At 44.0% G+C, this 23,179-nt stretch overlaps 2 protein-coding genes across 8 annotated transcripts in view; one reads left to right on the top strand and one right to left on the bottom strand.

Moving 5' to 3' along the window:
• Positions 1 to 62: 62 nt before the first annotated feature.
• On the top strand, positions 63 to 22,622 carry Fam161b (FAM161 centrosomal protein B). 4 transcript variants are annotated; one of them, XR_007213251.1, is made up of 10 exons: positions 63 to 192; positions 2,041 to 2,345; positions 3,052 to 3,602; positions 4,968 to 5,314; positions 7,121 to 7,248; positions 7,951 to 8,115; positions 8,592 to 8,691; positions 9,625 to 9,758; positions 10,754 to 11,171; positions 22,571 to 22,622. XR_007213251.1 is itself a non-coding variant. In XM_048362895.1 (9 exons), exons 1-9 carry the CDS (start codon positions 139 to 141, stop codon positions 10,893 to 10,895), a joined length of 1,926 nt encoding a protein of 641 aa, XP_048218852.1. In that variant the 5' UTR covers positions 63 to 138; the 3' UTR covers positions 10,896 to 11,913. The 4 variants fall into 4 exon arrangements, 1 of the variants encoding a protein (XP_048218852.1); XR_007213252.1 differs by lacking the exon at positions 22,571 to 22,622 and adding an exon at positions 22,313 to 22,336; XM_048362895.1 differs by lacking the exon at positions 22,571 to 22,622 and having other exon boundaries at positions 10,754 to 11,913.
• Znf410 (zinc finger protein 410) overlaps positions 12,908 to 23,179 on the bottom strand; it is a 31,022-nt gene continuing 20,750 nt past the window's right edge. For 3 of the 4 annotated variants that reach the window (XM_048362898.1, XM_048362896.1, XM_048362899.1), the window contains 4 exons: positions 21,513 to 21,638; positions 20,319 to 20,459; positions 18,650 to 18,777; positions 12,908 to 13,657 (listed from right to left, as the gene is read on the bottom strand). In XM_048362898.1, the coding sequence (XP_048218855.1) occupies positions 13,619 to 13,657; positions 18,650 to 18,777; positions 20,319 to 20,459; positions 21,513 to 21,638 (434 nt within the window). In that variant the 3' untranslated portion in view covers positions 12,908 to 13,618. The remainder of the gene's footprint in view (positions 13,658 to 18,649; positions 18,778 to 20,318; positions 20,460 to 21,512; positions 21,639 to 23,179) is intronic. The other variant, XM_048362897.1, reaches the window with a different exon arrangement.

The raw sequence follows: 23,179 nt of genomic DNA, 5'->3' as shown, positions 1-23,179 counted from the left end.
GACACGCGGAGGACATAGACCAATCAGAAAACGATCCTCGGACCTTTGAGAGAAAGGGGGAGTAGCGGGCGCTGTCCTCCACCAGCGCTGCTAACATTGCGGCTGTCGCCGCTGCCCGGGCTCCGCCAGGCTGTGACCATGACTGTGGGGAGGTCTGCGGGACCCTCCGAGGGCTCCGAGAGCAGCGGTCAGGTAAGGCGTGAAACCAGAAGGGAGAAAGCAATACTGCATCCGGTAAAGAAGGCCTTAGACAAAAGTGTTTGGCGTTGCCATAGAAACAGACGACAGGGTCATGTCGTGGAGGGGTGGCTTTAAAACCCTTTGCGTTTTGTCTCTGGGCGGGAGAACTCTTCCCCAGGTTTAAGACCACAGCAGTGACACACAATTTTTTATTATTCTCTCAAGTTCATGTACCCAGTAGTATAATTGTAATCATTTTATAGAAGAGACAACCAGGGCAGAGAAATCAAGAAATTTGCCCTTAGGAAGGCACAGGTGGCTCATGCCTAGAACCCTAGTTACTCAGGAGTCTGAGATCTGAGGGCCAAAGTTCCAAGCCAACCCGTGCAGAAAAGTCTGTGGGACTCTTTTCTCCAGTTAACCACCAAAAAGCCAGAAGTAGAGGTATGGCTCAAGTGATGAGTGCCAAGCTAGGGTGAAAAAGCTAAGGGGTCAGTTCCCAGGCCCTGAATTCAAGTACCAGTACCAACACTAAACAGAAGCCCCAGGACAAGCACACACAGAAAAAAATTCCCCAAATGTATAGACAAGAAGTAGAGGGGCTGGGAATGTGGCTTAGTGCTTGCCTAACATGCATGAAGCTCTGAGTTCGATTCCTCAGTACCACATAGACAGAAAAGGCCAGAAGTGGCACTGTGGCTCAAGTGGTAGATGCTAATAGCCTTGAGCAAAAGCAGCTCAGGGACAGTGCCCGGTCCTGAGGACTGGCAAAAAAAAAAAAAAAAAGATTTGTGATTGCTTAGAGTTGGTGGGGGAGGTGGGTGGGGACCGTGTAGGAGAAGGGTTAGGGAAAATAGAAAATGAATACTATTAGATATAGGGGTGATGAAAATGTTCTAACGTACTATACTATAATCCACTGAATTAAACACTTTGAGTGAATTGTAAACTGTAGAATTTATATGCCAATAAGGCTGTATTTTTTAAGTAAAAAATCTGGGCATTATGGTGCATACTTACAGTCTCAGCTACTCAAGAGGTGGAGGCAGTTGGATGGGGAATTGGAAGCTAGCTTGGGCAAAGTAGTGAGACCCCCATCTCAGAAACAAAATCAAAAGAGCTAGGGGCATGGCTCAAATGTAGAATGCCTAGGCTTAATACCCCAACAATGGAAGAAGAAAAAAAGAGAAAAGGAGTGAGAATGGGAAGAGGGAAAAAGGAGGGAAGAAGGGAATTTGAGGACCCAAGATCAAAACCAGCCTGGGGAAGGAAAGTCTGTGAGACTCTCATCTCCAATTAGCCACCAAAAGGCTGGAAGTAGAGCTGTGGCTCAAGTGGTAGAGCACTAGCATTGGGCAAAAAGAGTTCAGGGATAGCATCCAGGCCCTGAGTTCAAGCCCCAGGACTGGCACCAGAAGAGAGGAGAGAAAGAGAGAGAAAGAGAGCAGAGGGGTGGGGAAGAAGAGGGAGGAAGGGAGGGAGGGAGAGGGAGAGAAGAAGGGAAGGGAGAGAGAAAGAAGAGAGAATACAGTGTGGCTGAGGTCGTGGAGCAGATTCCTGGAGAACTGGGGTAATATGCATGGTACATAGAGAATGGTACATAGAGAAGCTAGAGCTTCTCTAGCAGTGATTTCTGCACTGAATGGAGTAAGCTTTAGCTCTTCACTTAACTCTCCTGGCCCTTCAGCTAAGCGCAGCCATAAAATTCCAAGTTGTGAAATGTTTAGAACAAAGAACACATCTTATTTTTCCTTTGTTCCTTCGTAATATTTAATATACTGAAGTCCAAATGAAATGAAGGTAGGTTTTGAAGCTCTTTGAGATTTTAGATTGACTCAGTTTATTTCTATTCCATCTTAGATATTTCCTCCCAAATCCTCCTCAGACACTGAACCAGGAAATGAGCTGGTTTTGTCGAGGGCTGGCAAACTCCATGACTTCCTCAGCCCAGAGGAGGAGACGGATTCTACTTCTGACTCCACTGGGAGCCTTTATGAGACTCTACAGACTCTAAAGCAGAAGGGCAGACTGAGTCTGTTGGAGACCTTATTTCAGTCTGACTCAGAAAGCGCTGAGATCAGCTCTGAAGATGATGAAGATCTGGAGAGTTTCTTTCAAGAGCAGAGCAGAGGGAAGCAGCAGGTCCAGCTTCCTGGGTCTCTGAGGTAAGGTGCTGCAGCCAATGGCTGCCCCCCCCCCACACCCCCATCCACCTCTGCAGGAAAGTCATGCTATGTCTCCAGGCTTCCCTTTCTTCATCTGCAAGACAGGGACCACTTCTGTAACTTGCCACTTATCTAGGATCTACAGCAGGGGATCCTGCCAAGTGTTCGGTGATTTCTACTCAGCCATCCTAAATCACTTTGGGCGATATTTCTATCAGTGAAGCCCTGGTATTGATTAAAGGGAGACCTTTCCTTAACATCCTGTCCCCTAAAAATTACAAGTTCCACTAACCTTGGCCATCTCTGACATGTTTGTATACTTTATCTCATTTAATATCCACTGTCTTCCCAACAATCTTCTAAATAGATACCATTTTTTGTCATCTACAGATGAAAAAGTTCCGAACTTCAAGGTTTAAATTGGATGTCTATCTAAAATCTGTTGTCCTTTGCACTGTCTTCTCTCTCATATAGAAAGTGGCAATTTCTGGATCACCTTTGAGAAGTTCCCACTGTCTGTGAGGAGGGGGGAGGCCTCAATGGGAAGGTTCTAGGCCTGGAGGCTATGGAGCTGTGAGGTCAGGCTGAGACACCACTTGTGATCACAAGTGATCTTCTGGGCACAGAGGCTTGGGGGTGAGGGTCAGGGAGGGGCCTGGCCTCCCAAGTTTCTTGTCTACCTACAGATCTGCCTTCTGTCTCTCAGGTGCGGCTCCACCAGGCGCTGCAGCTCCCTGAGCAGCCTTCCCTCTGACGTTCCCAAGCGTGAGGCTCAGCCATCCTCAGGCTCCGCGCCTCCTTCCCAGCGCAGAAGTGTCAGCTCCTGGGCATCCTCCATCACTGTCCCTAAGCCATTCCACATGACACTGCGTGAGGCCCGGAAAAAGGCCCAGTGGCTGGCCTCACCAGCCTCTTTCGAACAGGAGAGGCTGCAGGCCCAGAGGCAAGGCCAGGAGGAGGCTGAGTGCCACCGGCAGTTCCGGGCGCAGCCTGTGCCGGCACACGTCTACCTGCCCCTTTACCAGGAGTTCATGGAGCGCAGCGAGGCTCGGAGGCAGGCAGGGATCCAGAAGAGAAAGGAACATCTCCTCTCAACCTTGAAGCCCTTTAGCTTCCTTGAGAAGGAGGAGCAGCGAAAAGAAGCTGCTCGAAAGAAAGACTTGGCTGCCACAGCAAAGGCCAAGGTCCCCACCCCAAAAGCCACCAGAAGGATCCCCAAGTCTATCCTGGAGCCAGCACTCGGGGACAAACTCCAGGGTAAAGACCCTCTTGCCACCTTGCCACCTCTGGCTTGAGATCCTCAGAGACACTGTAAGGATGGAGTTAGGGTTTAGAGCCACCCTGGCTTGGAGATAGCTGTTCCTGTGCACCGACCAGAGCCCACACACACTGTGTGGGCCAGGAAGGGGGGTGGGTCTGATGACACAGCAGAGAGCCCTGAAAGGTCCTCCAGCTGTTCCCCAAGGCTTGTCCTGGAGTCTCAGCCCATGAGGACATGTGAAGGAGCAGAGACCTTGACACACCCAAGGACCAGATTAGGTCAGGGAAAACTCCAGCCAGATACCCCTAGGAAAGCACCCAGCTCCTCCTCATCTACACACGCACACACACACACACTCTGGGGGGAGCAGTTCAGGAAGGATTCAGAGCAAGTGCCCGCCAGGGCTGACAGTGAAGGAGAAGCATGGCTAATTTGTTAAAGGAGGAGAGAGAGGGGCTGGAGGCCAGAGGAAGCCAGGAAAGTTAGAGAAGAGGAAGAATGAGATGGGGGTAGGGGGCTTGTCCCCAGTCTAGGACTGTGGCCTTCATTCCAAGGGCTCTCAAGAACCACTGACAGGTTTTAAGCAAGGTATCTTATGATCAAATATGCAATCCAGGAGGGTCATTCTATTTGCTACAGAGAATAATAATAAGGGTGGCAAGACTGGCTGGATGGCTTCCTTCTGCTTTGCCTCTCAAGAAGGAATTATAGCTGGACACTTGAGGTCCTAGCTATTCAAGAGGCTGAGATCTAAGGATCATGGTTCAAAGCCAGCCCAGGCAAGAAAGTCTATAAGATTCTTATCTCCAATAAACTACCCCCCCAAAAAAAAGCAACAGAAGTGGAGCTGTGGCTCAAAGGGTAGAGTACCAGCCTTGAGCAAAAAGCAGCTTAGAGCGCTGGGTGCTTGTGGCTCACACCAGTAATCCTAGCTCCTCAGGAAGATGAGATCTGAGAAACAGGGTTCAAAGCCAGCACAGGCAGGAAAGTCCATGAGACTTATCTGCAATTAATGACCAGAAAACCAGAAGTGGCACAGTGGCTCAAAGAGGTAGAGTGCTAGTCTTGAGCAAAAAGAGCTCAGGGACAGTGCTCAGAGTTCAAGCCCCAGGGCTAACAAACAAAAGCAGCTTAGGAACAGTACCTAGGCCCCGAGTTCAAGCCCTAGACTTGCACAGATACACACAACAAAGGTGTGAGCCTGGTGCAGTGGTGTGTGTGTATTCTTAGCTACTCAAGAGGCTAAGGCAGGAGGATCTTGCGTTGGAGGTCAGCATGAGCTGCATAAACAAAACCCCAGACCTCGAGGTGCGTGGCTTGCTGTCTCCTCACGCATCACTGCCCTGACTCTCTCTCCACAGAAGCCGAACTCTTCAGGAAAATTCGCATCCAGATGAGGGCCCTGGACCAGCTCCGCATGGCCTCCTCTCCTATCAGCTCCTTTAGCAGCCGGGCCGACCCCCAGTCCCGCACAGCCACTCGCACTCGGGAAGAAAAGCTCAGCTTTCTACAGACTGACTTTGGGTTCCAGCCTCGGGTGAACCCTTGTGTCCCTGACTATGAGGCCCTTTACAAGGCCTTCCAGAGAAGAGCTGCGAAGAGAAGGGAGATGCCAGAGGCAACTCATAACAAGCCCTTCTTGCTTAGGACTGCCAACCTGCGCCACACCCCACGACCGTGTGACACTCCTGCCACCAGAGAGAGAAAGGTGAGAGTCTAGGCAGGGGTGTCCGAGGGTTGACATACAGGATGGGCCCAGGTCTTAACGGAAAACACTTCCAGTACTGGGACGTGAACTCAAAGCCTTGCACTTCTTGCTTAGCTTTCTTTTGTGTGTGCCAGTACTGGGGCTTCAATTCAGGGCCAGGACATTATCCCTAAGCTTTTTGGTTCAGGCTAGTGCTCTACCACTTGAGCCACAACTCTACTTTTAACTTTTTGGTGGATAATTAGAGATGGGAATCTCACAGATTTTCCTGCTAAGGCTGGCCTCAAACCATGATCCTTAAATCTCAGCCTCCTGAGTAGCTAAAGATTATGAATGTGAGCCACTGGCATCTGTTTTTCTCTACCTTAATTAAAAAAAAACCACAAACAGGGCTGGGAATATGGCCTAGTGGTAGAGTGCGTGCCTAGCATGCATGAAACCCTCGGTTCCATACCTCAGTACCACATACACAGAAATAGCCAGAAGTGGTGCTGTGGCTCAAGTGGTAGAGTACTAGCCTTGAGGAAAAGAAGCCAGGGACTGTGCCCAGGCCTTGAGCTCAAGCCCCAGGACTGGCAAAAACAAAACAAAACAAAAAAGAAACAACAAAAACAACAGGTTAACTGGAAGTAGATCCACATTCTTTTTTTTTTTTGGTCTGTCCTGGGGCTTGAACTCTGGGCCTAGGCACTGTCCCTGAGCTTGTCAGCTCAAGGCCGGCACTCTACCACGTGAGCCGCAGGGCCACTTCTGGTTTTCTGGTGGTTAATTGGAGGTAAGAGTCTTGTGGACTTTCCTGCCTGGGCTGGCTTTGAACCACGGTCCTCAGATCTCAGCCTCCTGAGATTACAGGTGTGAGCTACCAGCAGCGCCCAGCTAGATCCACATTCTCGTAAACTTAAAACTACAGCAATCCTGCTTTATCTCTTTTTTTAAGGGATTTTGCAGAAATAAGTCTGGGAGCCAGATACTTGTCTCAACTCTTTATATTCTTTTCCCAATACCAAAGAATGTTTAAAGACTTCAAGCTTAGCAGGGTAACAGTGGTGGCTCACGCCTGTAATCCAAGCTACTCAGGAGGCTGAGACCTGAGAATCACTGTTCAAAGCCAGCCCCTCCCTTTTTTTTTGGTCATGGGGCTTGAACTCTGGGTGGTTGCTGCCCCTGAGCTCTTCAGCTCAAGACAGTGCTCTGTCAATTGAGCCACAGTGCCACTTCTGTTTTTCTGGTGGTTAAAGAGTCTCTTGGACTTTCTGTCCCAGCTGGCTTTGAACCTCAATCCTCAGATCTCAGTCTCCTGAATAGGTAGGATTACAGGTGTAAGCCACCGATGCCCAGTTTCTGTGAGACTCTTATTTCCAATTATTCATCAAAAAGATGAAAATGGAGATGTGATCAAGTAGTAGAGCACTAGTCTTGAACACAGAAGCTCAGGGACAGTGTTCATGCCCTGAGTTCAAGCCCCAGGACTAGCACAAGAAAGAAAAAGAGAGAGGGAGGGAGGTAAGGAGGGAGGAAGGGAGGGAGGGAGGGAGGGAGGGAGGGAGGGAGGGAGGAAGGAAGGAAGGAAGGAAGGAAGGAAGGAAGGAAGGAAGGAAGGAAGGAAGGAAGGAAGGAAGGAAGGAAAAAGAAATTTTTAGGCTTAATATTCGAGTCTTGGCCTGGTTGTTAAACTTGATCTCATTATGCTTGCCTTATTCTCCGGAAAACAAAGGGTGGGTCTCAGTTTCAATTTCAATTGCTCCTAGTTCAGCTAGAAGCTAATCACACCTGCTGTCCCACTGTGGCTCCCTTCTTTGCCTACAGGATTCCCCACAGGCACCAGCTACACCTCTGCCAAGGAGTCGCTCTCTGAGTGGCCTTGCTTCTCTCTCTGCCAACACCCTCCCAGTGCACATCACAGATGCTGCCAGAAAGAGGGAATCTGCAGTCAGGTAAGTGGGCAGGCTGCACGAGACTGGGTGCTCTCAACTTGGTCTAAATGCTAGAACCCCGCACTACTGCTAGCCAAAGGTACTACAAGAGTTCCCAGGGATTCTATGAACAGGATAGGAATACTGCCCTCAGAATACAATGTCAAGGCTAGAGATTCCTTAGGGATCCTATAGAAATGCAAAAAATACAGAAAAGCGAACAGTTACTGTGTCATGGAGTACAGTAAAGAGGACAGGGAGGACATCATGCAGCTTGGGGAAGTAAGCTCTTGTCTTTTAAAAACATTTTTTTTTGCCAGTCTTGGGGTTTGAACTCAGGGGCCTGGGAGCTGTCCCTGAGCTTCTTTTGCTCAAGGCTAGCACTCTACCACTTGAGCCACAGCACCACTTCCGGCTATTTCTGTGTATGTGGTACTGAGGTGTGGTACTGAGGTATGGAACCGAGGGTTTCATGCATGCTAGGCAAGCACTCTACCACTAGGCCACATTCCTAGCCCCAGGCTCTTGCCTTTTAAAATGGATGTCTAATATGAAACCTGAAGAATGAGGAGTAAGCCAGACAATGCTGAAGAGAAAAAAGGTTCCGGATCAAACAACATGTCAAAGCCCATTTGTGAAGGAGGGAAGTATCCATGAGGAACAATTACTTTACATATCCGCAGGCTGGTCACCTGTACTACTTATTTTGATTCTTCCCTTTAGAACTTCACTTGAAGAAAAGGACAAAGCAAATGAAAGTATCCAGTGGCTGGAGAAGCACAAAAGAAAGTGTCAAGCCATGTCTAAATCAGTGACCTTGCGTGCAAAAGCCATGGATCCCCATAAAAGCCTGGAGGAAGTGTTTAAAGCAAAGCTGAAAGAGAACCGGTCAGTGTCCTTCATGTGTCAAAGGGTGCCTGTTTGAGGATGCAACAAATCATGGGCCTTGGAAATGGCAAATGGAGTTGGGAGTGCTTTCATAATCACTAGCCAAAGCTTTTGCCAGGCAGTGAGCAATTAACAGATGTGCCCAGGAGTTGCTCTGCTTAATTGGAATGAAAGGGTATTTTTGATCATTAAAGGTGGAATTCTCCGGATGCTGGCGGCTCACATGTCTGTAATCCCAGCTACTCAGGTGGCTGAGATGCGAGGATCACAGTTCAAAGCCAGCTGGGGCAGGAAAGTTCGTGACACTCTTACCTCCAATTAACCACCAGAAAACCAAAAGTGGTGCTGTGGCTCAAGTGGTAGAGCACTAGCCTTGAGCTGAAGAGCTCAGGGACAGTGCCTCCGCCCAGAGTTCAAGCCCCATGACCAAAAAAAAAAAAGGGTGGAATTCTTTCTAGAAATCTTGTTAATTCCAGGAACAATGACCGTAAAAGAGCAAGAGAATATAAAAAAGAATTGGAAGAAATGAAGAAAAGAATACAAACAAGGCCCTATCTCTTTGAACAAATTTCAAAGGTAAAATCAAACTGTCATTCATTTTCTTTCAGCCATGGATAAAAGGTATTTTACAAATGCCTAATGGGTGGGTTTTAAATTTTTCCTTAGGACTCAAGATATTGTAAATTGAACCCTATTAACTTTTTATGCCAATTCTTGGGCTTGAACTCAAGGTCGCTATCTCTTTCTTGACTTTTTCCACTCAAGACTGGTATTCTGCTACTTGAGTCACACTCCAGCTTCCAGCATAGGCTCAAGACTTTTTGACATGGGCTGGCTTTGAACTTGATCCTCAGATCTCAGCCACCTGTAGCTAGGATTACAGGTGTGAGCCACCAGTGCTGGGCTTGTTAAATGTTCTACAGGCAGTTTACTTCCAATTTGTTACAGTTGAGTGTTCCCAATGACAGTCTGTTTGCTTTTAAATCTTAAAATATTTTTAGTCCTTTTGTTACATCTGGATCTTAGTGTCTCCCACAAATCTAAGTCCTTGCTTTTCAAAGCTGAGGCTTCCAAATTGTTAGAAGTCCACAGTCATCTCCAAATGTTAGAAGTACAGAATTGTAGGTCCCTGTAAGACCTGCATTTTAAGAATATCCTCAGAGTGTGGCTGGGAACATGGCTTAGCGGTACAGTGTTTGTCCAGCATGCATGAAGCCCTGGGTTTGATTCCTCAGCAGCACATACATGGAAAAATCCGGAAGTGGCGCTGTGGCTCAAGAGGTAGAGTGCTAGCTTTGAGCAAAAAGAAGCCAGGGACAGTGCTCAGGCCCTGAGTCAAAGCCCCAGGACCAGCAAAATAATAATAATATCCACTTTCATGCCAATCTGTCTAGCACTAAGGGTGGATGGAGGTGGTGAGAGGAAGTATTATAAAGATATTGATTAAGCAAGTAACTTAGTCATCTGGCAATTCAAGAGACAGTTACCAACAGGTAATTTCATTCACAGGACCTTGCCAGGAAAGAGGCAGAACAACATTATCGAGATGCCCTGAAGCAGGTGGGACTGGAGGAGGACTTCGTGAGAAACAAGAGTCAAGGCAGTGGACAATGGCCAGAAGCCAACGTCAAAGATTCTTCTAAGTAATCTGAGACACTGCCTTCATACTGTAGCTCTAAACTGTCATTGCCAGTAATATCCCCAGGAGGAAACTCAAAACAGCCTGACATTTGGGTAACACATCTGAATTTAGAATAGTGTAGTTGTGAGGAAAATCTAACCATTGTATATTGATTCCTTCCCTTTGAATCAATCATTTTTTTCAGTTCCTAATGCTAAGTCAAAAGTGTTTACTTTTACTTTTTTGGGAAAGATCACGTATATCTCATTTTTAATAAAAATTTTAAAATAAAATATTCCTTTTTTTTTTTTTTTGCCAGTCCTGGGGCTTGAACTCAGGGCCTTGGCACTGTCCCTGAGCTTCTTTTTTGCTCAAGGCTAGCACTCTACCCTTGAGCCACAGCGCCACTTCCAGCTTTTTCTATATATGTGGTGCTGAGGAATCAAACCCAGGGCTTCATATATGCAAGGCAAACACTTTACCACTAAGCCATATTCCCAGCCCCCAAATATTCCATTTTTTAAATAAAATTAAGTAATCCAGGCAACTCATTAGCCTCACCTCCTTCATAACTTATTCTGATAGTGTCTAGGTCAAAGGGGAAAAAAGAAGATCTCTTATTATTCTCAACTTTTTCATCTTCCTTTTGTGCCAATCCTGGGACTTGAACTCTGAGGACCTGGGTGCTGTCCTGGAGCCTTTTAATTTTCCCTTGACACAAGCACTCTACCACTTGAGCCACAGCTCTACTTCTGGTTTTTGGTTAAGAGAGGTAAGAGTCTTATGGACTTTTCTGCCTGGGCTGGCTTCGAACCTAAGTAGCTAGGATTACAGGCATGAACCACTGACGCCCAGTTTTGTTTTCTAAGTCCATGTAGTCTCTCCTCTTAATTCTTGTTTTCATCCCAGAAATGTCCCAGTATAGCCTCTGTAATGAAAATGTTAAGACCATTCTTAAACTTTGCAGTGCTTCCTTTAATTTAAAAATGTTCTATTTCATAATGTTTTATTTTGTAGCATCCATGAGACTACAAAACTTGGCATCAGGTATCCACAGAAGGATCTAGAAGAATCACTAGACTTGCCTACAGGCCCCAAGAAAGAAGTGGAAGAGAACCTGTATCATGAAGCACTGCACAACCTCGAACTACCTGCTTAAGCAGTCCACTTAGCTTTACAGTTTTTGAACATCATCAAGTAGCTAATCAGGAGTTGAGTCAAGACAGGATAAACTTGGATTTGGGGCATGGCTACTGTTAGAAAATAAGGAAAAGTAACAGGTGACAGAGCAATGCAGTTCAAGGAAATAAAAAAATTCAGAGTGGAGGGATCAGCCAGGGATAAGGCTTCTTTCTTTGTGCCTGGCATTTGAATAGGTATAAAAGACAGGACACAAGGCCAAATGCCTGTCCAGGCTAGTTAGAAGACATAAGGGGTTAAAAGGTTAGGGTTTAAAATGAGAGTAGACTGGAGAGTACAACCCCTGCTGGAATACAGGTCCAGACTTGCCAGGACAACTGCATTTTCATTATAGGCCAAAGTTTGCATGTTGGCAATTCAGATTTAGAAATATTATATAGGTAAAACAAAATTTATGTTTATCAGATTCAGCTCGTGGGCGATAACAAATTCGTAACCTTAGTATACATTCTTTTATTCTCAGCACCTGATATTTTGTGTCAGGTGGTTTCTGGTTGGTGCCCACATTGTAGGATGCAACATCCCAGGCCTCTATGCCAGTAACACCTGTCTTTCAGTTATGACAACCAAAAATGTCTCCAGGTATTGCCAAAATGCACCCTCGGAAGCAAAGTTGTCCCAGGTTGAGAAACAAGGTTTAGTATCAAAGGCTACAAGAAGCAAAAACTGACATTTTAAGAATACAAGTAAATGCCACAGTCTATACAGTACAGGATAATTATGCATGTCATTAACAAATTAAGAACTTATATTTAAAACATTCTTTCCTGTTTAGAATGTATTACTGTATGTATGTAGGTATGAGCATGGAGTTAATTTTAAATAAACTGAAAAACTCTTGACAACCATGATGTTCTACTAGTAGGTGATCTTTGGGATATTTTTCTTCTCCTTAGACTGGCTACTTTTTTTTTTTTTTGGCCAGTCCTGGGGCTTGGACTCAGGGGCCTGAGCACTGTCCCTGGCTTCTTTTTGCTCAAGGCTAGCACTCTGCCACTTGAGCCACAGCGCCACTTCTGGCCATTTTCTGTATATGTGGTGCTGGGGAATCGAACCCAGGGCCTCACGTTTATGAGGCAGGCACTCTTGCCACTAGGCCATATCCCCAGCCCCTAGACTGGCTACTTTATATTCTTGTTTTGTTTTGTGCCAGTCCTGGGGCCCCAGGACTGGGGCTTGAACTCAGGGCCTGAGCACTGTCCCTGGCTTCCTTTTGCTCAAGGTGAGCACTCTACCACTTGAGCCACAGTGCCACTTCCTGCCTTTTCTGTTTATGTGGTGCTAAGGAATTGAACCCAGGGCTTCATGCATGCCAGGCCAAGTACTCTACTGCTAAGCCACATTCCCAGCCCCAAGACTGACTATTTTAGTCGGTGCTTGCAGCTCACACCTGTAAACCTAGCTACTCAGGAGGCCGAGATCTGAGGATCATGGTTCAAAGTCAGCCGGGGCAGGAGACTCATCTCCAGTTAACCACTAGAAAACTGGAGGTAGCACTGTGGCTCAAAGTGGTAAAGCACTAGCTTCCAGCAGCAAAAGTCCAGGGACATAGCCCAGGCACTGAGTTCAAGCCCCATGACTGACAAAACGAAAAAGCAAGAATACCTCTAAAGGAGCAAATTTCTCATGCTTTCTTTTGGGAAAGTTCAAAATTATCATTCTTGTCATCTAGATGCAGACATGGTCTTTTCTGTGGTGGCAGTTATTTCTCTTGCCAGTTAGAAACTAGGATAACTCTTGCGATGTCTCCTAAAATTCCCCAGTTCAGTTTTATCTGCATGGTATCTGAAAAACAAATCAGTGCCTTGGACCTTTGTTCCTTCAGTTGTAGGGTTTGAACTTAGTCTTGCTACGTAGGTGCTATACCACTTGAGTTACTTCCCCAGCCCTCAGTGCTCAATCTTAGATATGAAATTATTTTCCTCATCTCTCAAAGAAAACAAGTTGTTACTAAAACAAAAGTCAATGAACTGACTGGGCTGTTCTGTTTATTTAAGGGAAAAAAATGAAGCTCTGGATCATGTGATTTTTAGCTTAAACAAAAAGCTCTCTTAACATGCTACCTTAGGTTTCATAAACAAAGAAAGCAAAGTGACTGAGTAGAGATGTACAGGACAAGATAGTACCTCAGCCTGGGCCAAGGGGAGATTCAAGTAATTTATTTTGGGCAGCCCTGTGGCTGAGAGTCTTTTTACTCAGGTTGCAAAAGGGAGAATGCTACACCAGAATTGACATCACTCCCTTCTTCAAAGCAACAAGGCATCTTGAAAACTCAACTTCTTCCAGGATGGTGGCAGGACATTTCACCCATGGGAAAAGACAGCTGAGTCTGAGATGGAAACTCTTCAAAGCAAAACCTCCCCTTATAGTCACAAAGAAAACTTTAACCAACACATAATTAATTCACTTTTGGGAGATGTCTATCCCCAAATTTTGCAGTGAGAAGAGAGGCCAGTTCAAATGCCCAGCCCAAAGTCACTGCTTTGCTCCTTATGGGTCAGATGGTGGCTGAAGGTCTCACATACCCATCTTCTCTGCCCACTAAAATGAACATAGGCAAAGTGGGGCCTTGTCCTTTACAGTTCCATTTTACTTCTGGCAGGTGGGGAGCCTCTGGATCCTTTTGCCACTATAGATTCTGAGATTAGACAGCATTGTTCCACTAGGAGTCAGTGCCCATGCTCATGTCCGTCTTTCCGTTAAATCTCCTTGATTTAGTAACTGTAAGAGATTGAAAGCAAATCTAGATCAGGTTATAGAAAAAGTAATTCATTATGAGTAAAAAGATTAAGAACAGTGGATAGGAAATTCACTGAGATGTAGAGCAAGATAGGGAGTTTCAAAGAAAAAGACATGCATAGAACAATCTTATTTATTTATTTATTTATTTTGGGGGCCATCCTAGGCCGTGAACTCAGGGCCTGAGCACTGTCCCTGGCTTCGTTTTTGCTCAAGGCTAGCACTCTGCCACTTGAGCCACAGCGCCACTTCTGGCCATTTTCTGTATATGTGGTGCTGGGGAACTGAACCCAGGGCCTCACATATATGAGGCAAGCACTCTTGCCACTAGGCCATATCCCCAGCCCCACAAACATATTTTTAATGTAGATCAAGATCCAGTGTTTGCATTTCAACTTACTAATGGAATTTTATGGGAAATGTGGAGAAATTTGTCATATCTATTGTTGCTTAGTTTTGTTTAGAAACTACTCTTAATAGTCAAAACTAGGTATGTTGAAAATTATATACTGGATTCAAACCAATAGGTTTTTGAGTTCAAGAATTCAGTGTAAATATGGATAGCCTCATCTGGGACGACCTTCAGTAGGCATCAAAGACTAAAATTCAAGTAGCTCTTGTTCAATTAATCTTCTAATTGTTTGGAGACCTAGGATAATAGTAAGAGAAAATAGAAATCTGAGCCATTTCATTCAGAACTGACTCAGTACTTAACATCTTTTATAGTACTTGATCTCTTATGTTTTTGATGCTATTTTTATTTTTAGAGCATATTTACAGGAGTCTAGTTAGAAGTTATCCAGGATATTCTTATAGGTCTGATCTATAATGCACAATGATTGCCAAAAACAGAAGTTGGAAAGAAAATGTGTTGTTTTAAGGATTGAAAATTGCTTTCACCTTTTCTAGAATCTGGACTACATCCTCCAGCTCATGAAAAATCTTAAGGGCCAGGCGCCGCTGGGCTCATGCTTGTAATCCTAGCTACTCGGGAGGGTGAAATCTGAGGACTGCAGTTCAAAGCCAGTCCAGGCAGAAAAGTCCATGAGACTCATCTCCAATTAACCATCAGAAAACTGGAAGTGGTGCTGTGGCTCAAAGGTAGAGTGCTAGTGTTGAGCTGAAGAGCTCAGGGACAGCACCCAAGCCCATAGTTCAAGCCCCATGATTGACCAAAAAAAAAAAATAATAATAATAATCTTAAGGAATCAGCATCCTTTATTTCCTAGAGGAAAACATACTTAGCACTAGACAATGGAACAAGAAGACAGCCTGGAACCCTGAAGGATCTACCACTTGAAAACGATGAAGATACTGGATGTGGTAAGTGCCTAGCAAAGAGAAAAATAGAGCTACACAAAGGAAATGCCTGTGATAAAAGGAAAATAATGCAATAGTGGAAAAAAAATACCCCAAACACCACCAAGAGATGAAAGATTTGGAAAGGGTATGTTTGTATACACATAGGACTCGTTCAGTACAAATTATAGTGCAGGATTTTCAGTAACATCAAAAGCAGCATTTGCTACTTTGTATCGCTAAAACTTTTCTTGTAAGAATTGGAAGCTGGGCACTGGTGGCTATAATCCTAATCTATAATCCTAACAACTCAGGCGGCTCAGATCTAAGGATTACAGTTCAAAGCCAGCCCAGGCTGAAAAGTCTGTGAGACTCTTAACCACCAAAATATCGGAAGTAGAGTGGAGGCTCAAGTGGCAGAGCACTGCCAGCCTTATAAGAAAAAAACAACTAAGAGACAGCACCCACGCTGAGTTCAAGCTCCAGTACTAGCACAAAAATAAAAAAGAACAAAAGACTTTCATTATAAAATCTGGGTAGTTAGGACATTTAGGCCTTTAGTATCTTGGGGCAGCATCTACATTCTGCAGACAATTCGAAGACCCGTGTACATACATACATATGTTCAAAAGAACAAAGGCCCTATCTCTAGACTTGCTGCATACCCTAAGATGATCATGGTCTCACCTGCTTAGAACCATGTAGAGGCTCCCTGCTATCCCCAGGATAAAATCAATTCCTGTAAGGCCCTTCAAAAGGACAAGCTTATCTTTCCAACTCTCCTTTTCCCATTCCAGCTCACTTCTCATTCATTGTTCATCATAGTCAACTCTTAGTGGTTCCGGATGAACCCCGCTCCCTCCTACATTCCACCTCATACACATTGCTTCCCTTGTGTCTATTTCTTTCTTCACTACATCAAGATAATCTCTATTACTCCTTCAGGTCTTCAAACTCATAAAACACAGACACTAACTTCTTAAAACTAGAGCTTAATATACTCTTAAAAATTGCTACTTACTGGGAAAGACCTAGGGAAGGAGTGACAACGTCCAAAAAGAAATGTACTCTTATCTGACTTATGTAACTGTAACCCCTCTGTACATTACCTTTATAACAGAGCATGATTCCAGTACACAAGTTATATGGTATGGAGTTCCAAAAGACAGAGGTCATAACTCTGCTGGCAAGCTACTTGAGTCAAATTGTTATTTTGTTTACTATTGTATAAGACATACCCTTTAGAGTACCTTAAATTAGGAATGTAACAAATATCTGTTAAATGAGATAACATTTTATATATTTGATATCTGTGTGGGTTAACCTGAAATACTGTAATTTAAAATATTTAGGAGAAACTCTACAGTTTCAAATATATGCAGTCATTTGAATGACACGACTGCTTCTTCATATGTAAAAGGAAAAATGTTAAAGAACACCAAAGAAACAACAAAAATTACAGTGAAGGATACAAAGCTTTTGACAATAGCTTATGCATATGAAATGAACTAATGATGGTTATGCATTCTCCTAACACATAAAATAAAATGTCCTAAATTTCCAGAAGCCTTAGTTTTCATTCTGTTTTCCTGGTTCAAGGCCAAGATGATAAGTTGAAAGTGCTTACAACCTAAAACCTTTCTTTGGGCTGGAGGCATGGCTCAAATAGAGCACCTACCTAGAAACTACAATGTCCTAAGTTCAAACTCAGTGCTACCAAACAACAAAAGCAAACCCTCCATGCTTTGGATGATGGTTCTCATTCAATAAGCAAGTGAACTCATTCCTTTATGAGCAATTTGGTTTATGACCCTAGCAGGCTGAGCAATGACATTTTTTTCCCCCTTTAAGATAGGGTTTCTCTATAACCCCAGGCTAGCCTAGAACTTGCTATGTAGTCTGGGCTGGTCTCCAACATGATCTACTTGACTCAGCATCCCAACTCAGTAACTTTTTACTGTTTTTATTTTGGCAATACTGATGTTTAGAACTCAAGTCCTTTCAGGTGCTTGGAAAATGCTTTACCACCTGAGCCAGGTTTCCAGACCTTTATTCTTTAGGTTATTTTCCAAACAGCGTCTTTTACTTTTTGCCCAGGAAGACTTTGAAACACGATACTCCTTACCTATGTCCCCTATGTAGCTGGGATTACAAGCATGCACCAAACATATTTGACAAGATCTTTTTATTTTATTTTTTTTGGCTTGAGCAGGCCTTGATCTACAAGTCTCCTGATATCAGCCTCCTAAGCAGCTGGGATTTTAGACATGAGCCATTAACTCCTGCCTTAACAAGTACTTTTATTTTTGTCAGTTTTTCCCCCTTCCCAAGAAGCACTTTGTACCAAGATGTAATTTTCTTTATAAAATAAAAGTAGGATGGGGTGCCAGTGGCTCATTCCTAAAATTTTAGCAACTCAGGAGTCTGAGATCGAAGGATTGTGGTTCAAAGCCAGCCTAAGCAGGAAAGTCTGTGAGATGCTTATACCCAATTAACTACAAAAGAGCTGAAAGTGGAGCTGTGGTTCAAGTGGTAGAGTGCTAGCCTAAAGCAAAAAAGCTCAGGGACTGTAGGGGACGGCTGGCTCTAGCCCATCCCACCTCCTTCCAGGTGGCTTCAACCGGAAGAGAAGCCAGGCCAGCCCCTGCCACTGGAGCACGTGTGTCAGAATGGCACCGGTTGAGCCAGAGACAGAGCCAAGAGGTCTCCACCTCTGCGGGAAGTTCCGTGACATCACCGTGATGGACACGCTCGTTAGCCTATCATTGGCACCTGGCCAGTCCCTCTCCTTCGCGTGTCATTACTGGTATAAGACTGTTAGCCCTTCCCTTATTAAACCAGAACACCCCTTGAGGGTTCTCCGGCACCCCACACGCCCATGTCTTCCTTGGGGAGTATGGGGAAGAGGGCAGGGAGTCCCGCGACCACACGCTGACCGAGGCTGCACGTGGCCTTCACTCCCGCAGTCAATCCCTACTGGCCAGGGGATGTGTTGAGGGTGATAGAGGACCACACGGAAGAGGCAGAGAGGCCCAGGACCTCCATGCAGACGGAGGTAGAGTGAAGCCCGGCAAGGGACAGTGCTCGGATCCATATTTCAAGCCCCAGGACTAACACAAATATAAAAAAAAAAAAAAAAGCATTTTCACATTACAGTGAGGTGAAGAACAACAGGATCAGACACCACTGCTTAGGGAATGGGTACAGAGGAACTCTAAAACTCAAAGTACAGGTGTGACAGATCAGTCCCTCAACACACAAGGTTGTTAACAGTAAGGCTCCCTTCAAGCTGGATTCATGCTTAAAGGTGCTCTGGTAAATTTACAGGAAATGGACACTGGAGGTTTTTTTTTTTTTTTGATCAGTCACAAGACTTCAATTTAGGGTCTGGGTGCTGTCCCTGAGCTCTTTTTTGCTCAAGGCTAGCATTCTATCACTGTGAGCAATAGTGCCACTTCCGATTTCCTGGTGGTTAATTGCAGAAGTCTCATGGACTTTCCTGCCTGGGCTGGCTTCGAACCTCTATCCTCAGACCTCAGCCTCCTGAGTAGTTATGAGTACAGGTGTGAGCCACACTAGTGCTCAGCTGGAAACTGGAGATTTTTTCACATCATCTAGATTCCTAATCATTCTCCAATTAAGTCAGCAAAGAAACAAAGTAAGAGCAAGTCTTACCTCCTGTGGATTTACTGCAGTTAAGACAGAAACTTCATAGGACTGCCTCCCTGACTGCATGGTCACCAAGTGATGTGTTACATCAGGCACTGAAGACAAGGGACGTGGGGATCCTTCAGTAAGCACCTCTGTGAAACAAAAGAAAAATGATCTTCAATGAAAAGGGAGTCCACAAATATAATCCCCACCTCTTCAGCGTTTCACTAAGAAGCGTTAAAACTATCTATTCCCTAAACAACTGAATCCCATACTCCTTTCAATGCTATACTCCTTTCAATTTAATTCCTGTCTTATAAACATGGTTAGTAAATTTGCAAAGTATTTCAAAAGCAGAATAAGAAGTAAAAGCAGGAAATTTTGGTAGTTGACTGTTTTTCAAAAAAACCCTATTTAGAGTAATACAGATTTAGCACTGCTACCTGAATTAAGATGATGTATGAAATGGCAAAAATTGCACAAGCAAGGCAAAAATAAAAAAACTAGAGCCAGCCCTTGAAGCAGTCACCAATGATAACAACAAAATATGTATAGGTCAAGAACTTAAGTTAGTCCTGCATCCAAATTTCCTACTCAGTATCTCTTCTTTGAGATTTGCTTGGTGAAACAGCTCCTCCTGTATCTCCTGCTGTACAGTACCTGTACAGTACCTCCTGCTTTAGTTTCTACCAGTGGTGTTCATGAACTAGAGGAGAGGAGGTATGCTATGGTAGCACATTATTCTGGGCCTTATAGGTTCAACACAAAAGTTACACAAACATTTTCACTGGAGATGGTATCTCATCATGCAACAAAGGCTGACCACAAACTCAGGATCCGCCTGCCTCTACCTCCCAAATGTCAGAATTATAGATGTGTGCTACCACACCTGGCCAATAGGAATAACCAAAGCATGATCTCACACTTATTCAAGGTTCACTAGTGGGACTACCATGAAAACATGGCAATAACTTACAAATAAGCCACATAGCTTTCAAATTAAAACTTATTCTATTAGTCTGTATTTTTATTATTCTTCCGAACTATACCATACAATTTACACTATATAACTTAATGTTTGTGAATATAGTATCTTATTTTCTCAATGTTGTTTCACACACATATGTAAATTTTGACTTCTCAACTAAATTTTTAGGTCCCTATCTCCTCATTTTGTCTTTCCCGTGGTGTCAGGCACACAGTAGGCACCAAATAAATGCATGCTGACCTCACCTGGTTAAGTTTTTCAGAGAAGAGGGCCTGGCCTGTGTAACTTAGGTGAACTTTCTATACCAGAGAGGAGCACCTGTTTCCTAGAGAGCCCTTTCTTTTCTCCAGAAGTTTATGGCTTATATCTCCTCTGTAAACCTGGTTATGTTCTGCTTAAGTGTTTTAAAAGTTAAGTTCTTCCATAACTGCAATAGGAAAGACAGAAATAATTGGGCTAAAATGCTAAAATTACAGATAATTTCATCTTAACACTTTTTCTTCTCTTTATTACTTCATAACATCTTCAAGGAATTTTTTTAAACATCCATTATCTACTCCATAGAACAGCAACATCAAACACTACCTAATCATACCATAGGTTATCAAGAAATGATATTAAAACTTGCATTTTAGAAGATAGCTCATTCCGTAGTCCCTATTTGCAGACCATTGTACCCAAATAAAGGAGAGACAGAAGTCTTACCATCATCAACTCCCAGGATAGAATTGGTATTTGGTAGGTTCAAGGACTCTCCACCAAGGCTCGACTGAGAATTCATAGACACCAGGTTTTTACTGGGTACTGAAGCCTCTTCAAGCAAACTACTGCCCATGAGTGGCTCAGCTGCACAAAGAATAGGAGGTGAAAGACATACAGCAGTCAAGGCTGTGCCTGGGCCTTATTTCCCTTCACAAGGAAGCCGGCCTTCTCTTTCAGAATCAGATGTGAATTTATACCTCGGATGCCACCTCCTATTTCATCTATTTTCAAGAAACAAGAATAAGCCTAGAAGGGAAGACCGGAGCCTTGAGGATAATTACCCTTGCTTGTGATTGACATCTGTAGAATTAGCATTATGAAGTGGAATGGATAAATTCTTAGGCGTATTTGAAGTGAAATGCTTAGAAAAAACATAGAAAAGAAATAAGAATTTAAATGTTACTAAATTTAAGAAAGGACAAAAAGTACTTATAATTGCTAAGCAAAAATAACTTGAACTGATGTCATATAGAAATCTTTTATCGTGATGCTTCGCAAATGCCTGTTCATGGATTAGCAGTATTCAACCTCAAAATCACCAGAGGAACTTTTGTGTGTTTTGTTTTGGCAGTCTCACTATGGAGCCCAGGTTGGTCTAAAATTTGCAATCCTCTTGCCTCACCTTCCAAGTGCTGGAATGACAGGTCAGCAACACCACACTGAACTTCCTAGTAATGGGAAATGTGTCACATTATGTTATTCAAGCTGGTCTTAAACTCTTGGCCACAATGAACTTCAAGCCTCAACCTCCTAAGTATTGAGACTACAAATGTCTGCAACTAGGGAGAAATAACAGGATAGATGGATGGATGGATGCATGGATAGATGCATATATATAAAATTTCTGTGTGTATGTGCATAGTGTTGGGGTTCAAACTCAGAGTCTCATGTATGTTAGGCAAATGCTGTTCTACTGAGTTACAGGTCTAACGCTAGGGAAACTTTTAAAACTGCCTATTCTACTATCTTACATCTTATATATGTGTTTCTTTTGTTTTGTATGGTTGGGGAAAGCTTGCACTTGGTGTCAAATGATACCAGTTTTCTCCACTCAAAACAGAACAAAAAAAAAATTGGTAGGCAGGACAATAACTTGGCACTTTGAACACAGCTTTCCCTTATGTCTACCCTCCTCACCAGTCTGCTCCTGCTCTTGACTGCCTGATGCTCCTAGTTGCAAATGATGCTTTCTCATGTGCACATTCCTGCTCCCACTCTGAGAGAAGGTCTTCCCACAGACTTGGCATTGATGAGGCTTCTCACCTGAAAAAGAAAAGATGAAATCAGAACAGCCAAAGATAAGGATATATTTCTGATGGCAAGTGAGTAGAAGGAAGAAGACCTAGATGGAGAAGGCTAGAGGATATTAAAGTAAACACAAGAAGCTTCCACACGTAGGAAAAGTAGGAACAATTATGCCAGGATAACTCAGCACACACATTGCTTGCACCACTAGTACTTTACAGGCTCTTCAGTATGGGATCATGATAGTCACGCAAAGTATTTCTAGACAGTTTTCCATGGACCTCTAGAACATGTACCCACATTCCCACCAGAAGGATTTCAATCCTAGGTTCATAATATCCCACCCTATTCCCTGCTACCATTCAAGGTCTCCAACATTCACCACATTCACCCTGATGTCTCTTCTAAAACAATGACTTCTATGTCCTTAAGTCTAGTTTGCCAGATGCCAGTAGCTCACACCTGTAATCCTAGCTACTCAGGAGGCTGAGATCTGAGGACCATGGTTCAAAGCCAGCCTGGGAAGGAAAGTTCATGAGACTTTTATCTCCAATTAACTACCCCCAAACCAAAAGTAGCCTTGAACAAGAAAGCCCAGGGTCATCATTCAAGCCCCATGACCAACAAAGCAAAACCAAAACAAAAGTTTGCTATATCTGCTTAGAACTTATTGTATTAAAAAACTGTTCCAGAGGGCTGGGAATATGGCCTAGCGGTAAAGTGCTTGCCTCATATACATGAAGCCCTGGGTTTGATTCCTTAGCACTACATATATAGAAAAAAGCTGGAAGTGGTGCTGTGGCTTAAGTGGTAGAGTGCTAGCCTTGAGCAAAAAGCAGCCAGGGACAGTGCTCAGGCCCTGAGTCCATGCCCCAGGACTGGCAACAAAAACAAAACAAATGAACAAAACTCAACAACACAACACAAAACAAAAACAAAAACTGTTCCAGGGGCTGGGAATATGGCCTAGTGGCAAAAGTGCTTGCTTTGTATACATGAAGCCCTGGGTTCGATTCCTCAGCACCACATATATAGAAAACGGCCAGAAGTGGCGCTATGGCTCAAGTGGCAGAGTGCTACCCTTGAGCATAAAGAAGCCAGGGACAGTGCTCAGGCCGAGTTCAAGCCCCAGGACTGGCAAACACACACACACACACACACACACACACACACACACACACACACACACACAATAACTGTTCCAGCCCTAAGATCTCTATTCTCAACAGTCTTCTTATCAATTCCTGCTGCAATTTATGTCACTGCCTTATTAATCTGCCATCAGCCAAATTCTCATCAGACTGTACCTTCTGTAAGCTCCATAAACTTCTTCCATCTAGATTCTGTTAATAAGATTTAGGTTAGTACATTATGAAACAGTAGTTCCAGTATGTTTTCAATGTTATATACCATGTTTCACAGGAATCATTCCCAATTGGATATTTTTTCATTTGGGCTGTACCTGACTTCTATCTACTTGGCTAGTCTGTTTTCTGAAACAGTGTCTCAATATGTATGCAGTCCAGCTGATCTAGAACTTGCACTCTCCTGTCCTGAGT

The sequence above is a fragment of the Perognathus longimembris genome, chromosome 14 (assembly GCF_023159225.1).
Source record: "Perognathus longimembris pacificus isolate PPM17 chromosome 14, ASM2315922v1, whole genome shotgun sequence".
NCBI lineage: Eukaryota > Metazoa > Chordata > Mammalia > Rodentia > Heteromyidae > Perognathus > Perognathus longimembris.
The sequence above is the reverse complement of the archived record's forward strand: the minus strand, read 5'-3'. Positions and strand labels throughout refer to the sequence as shown.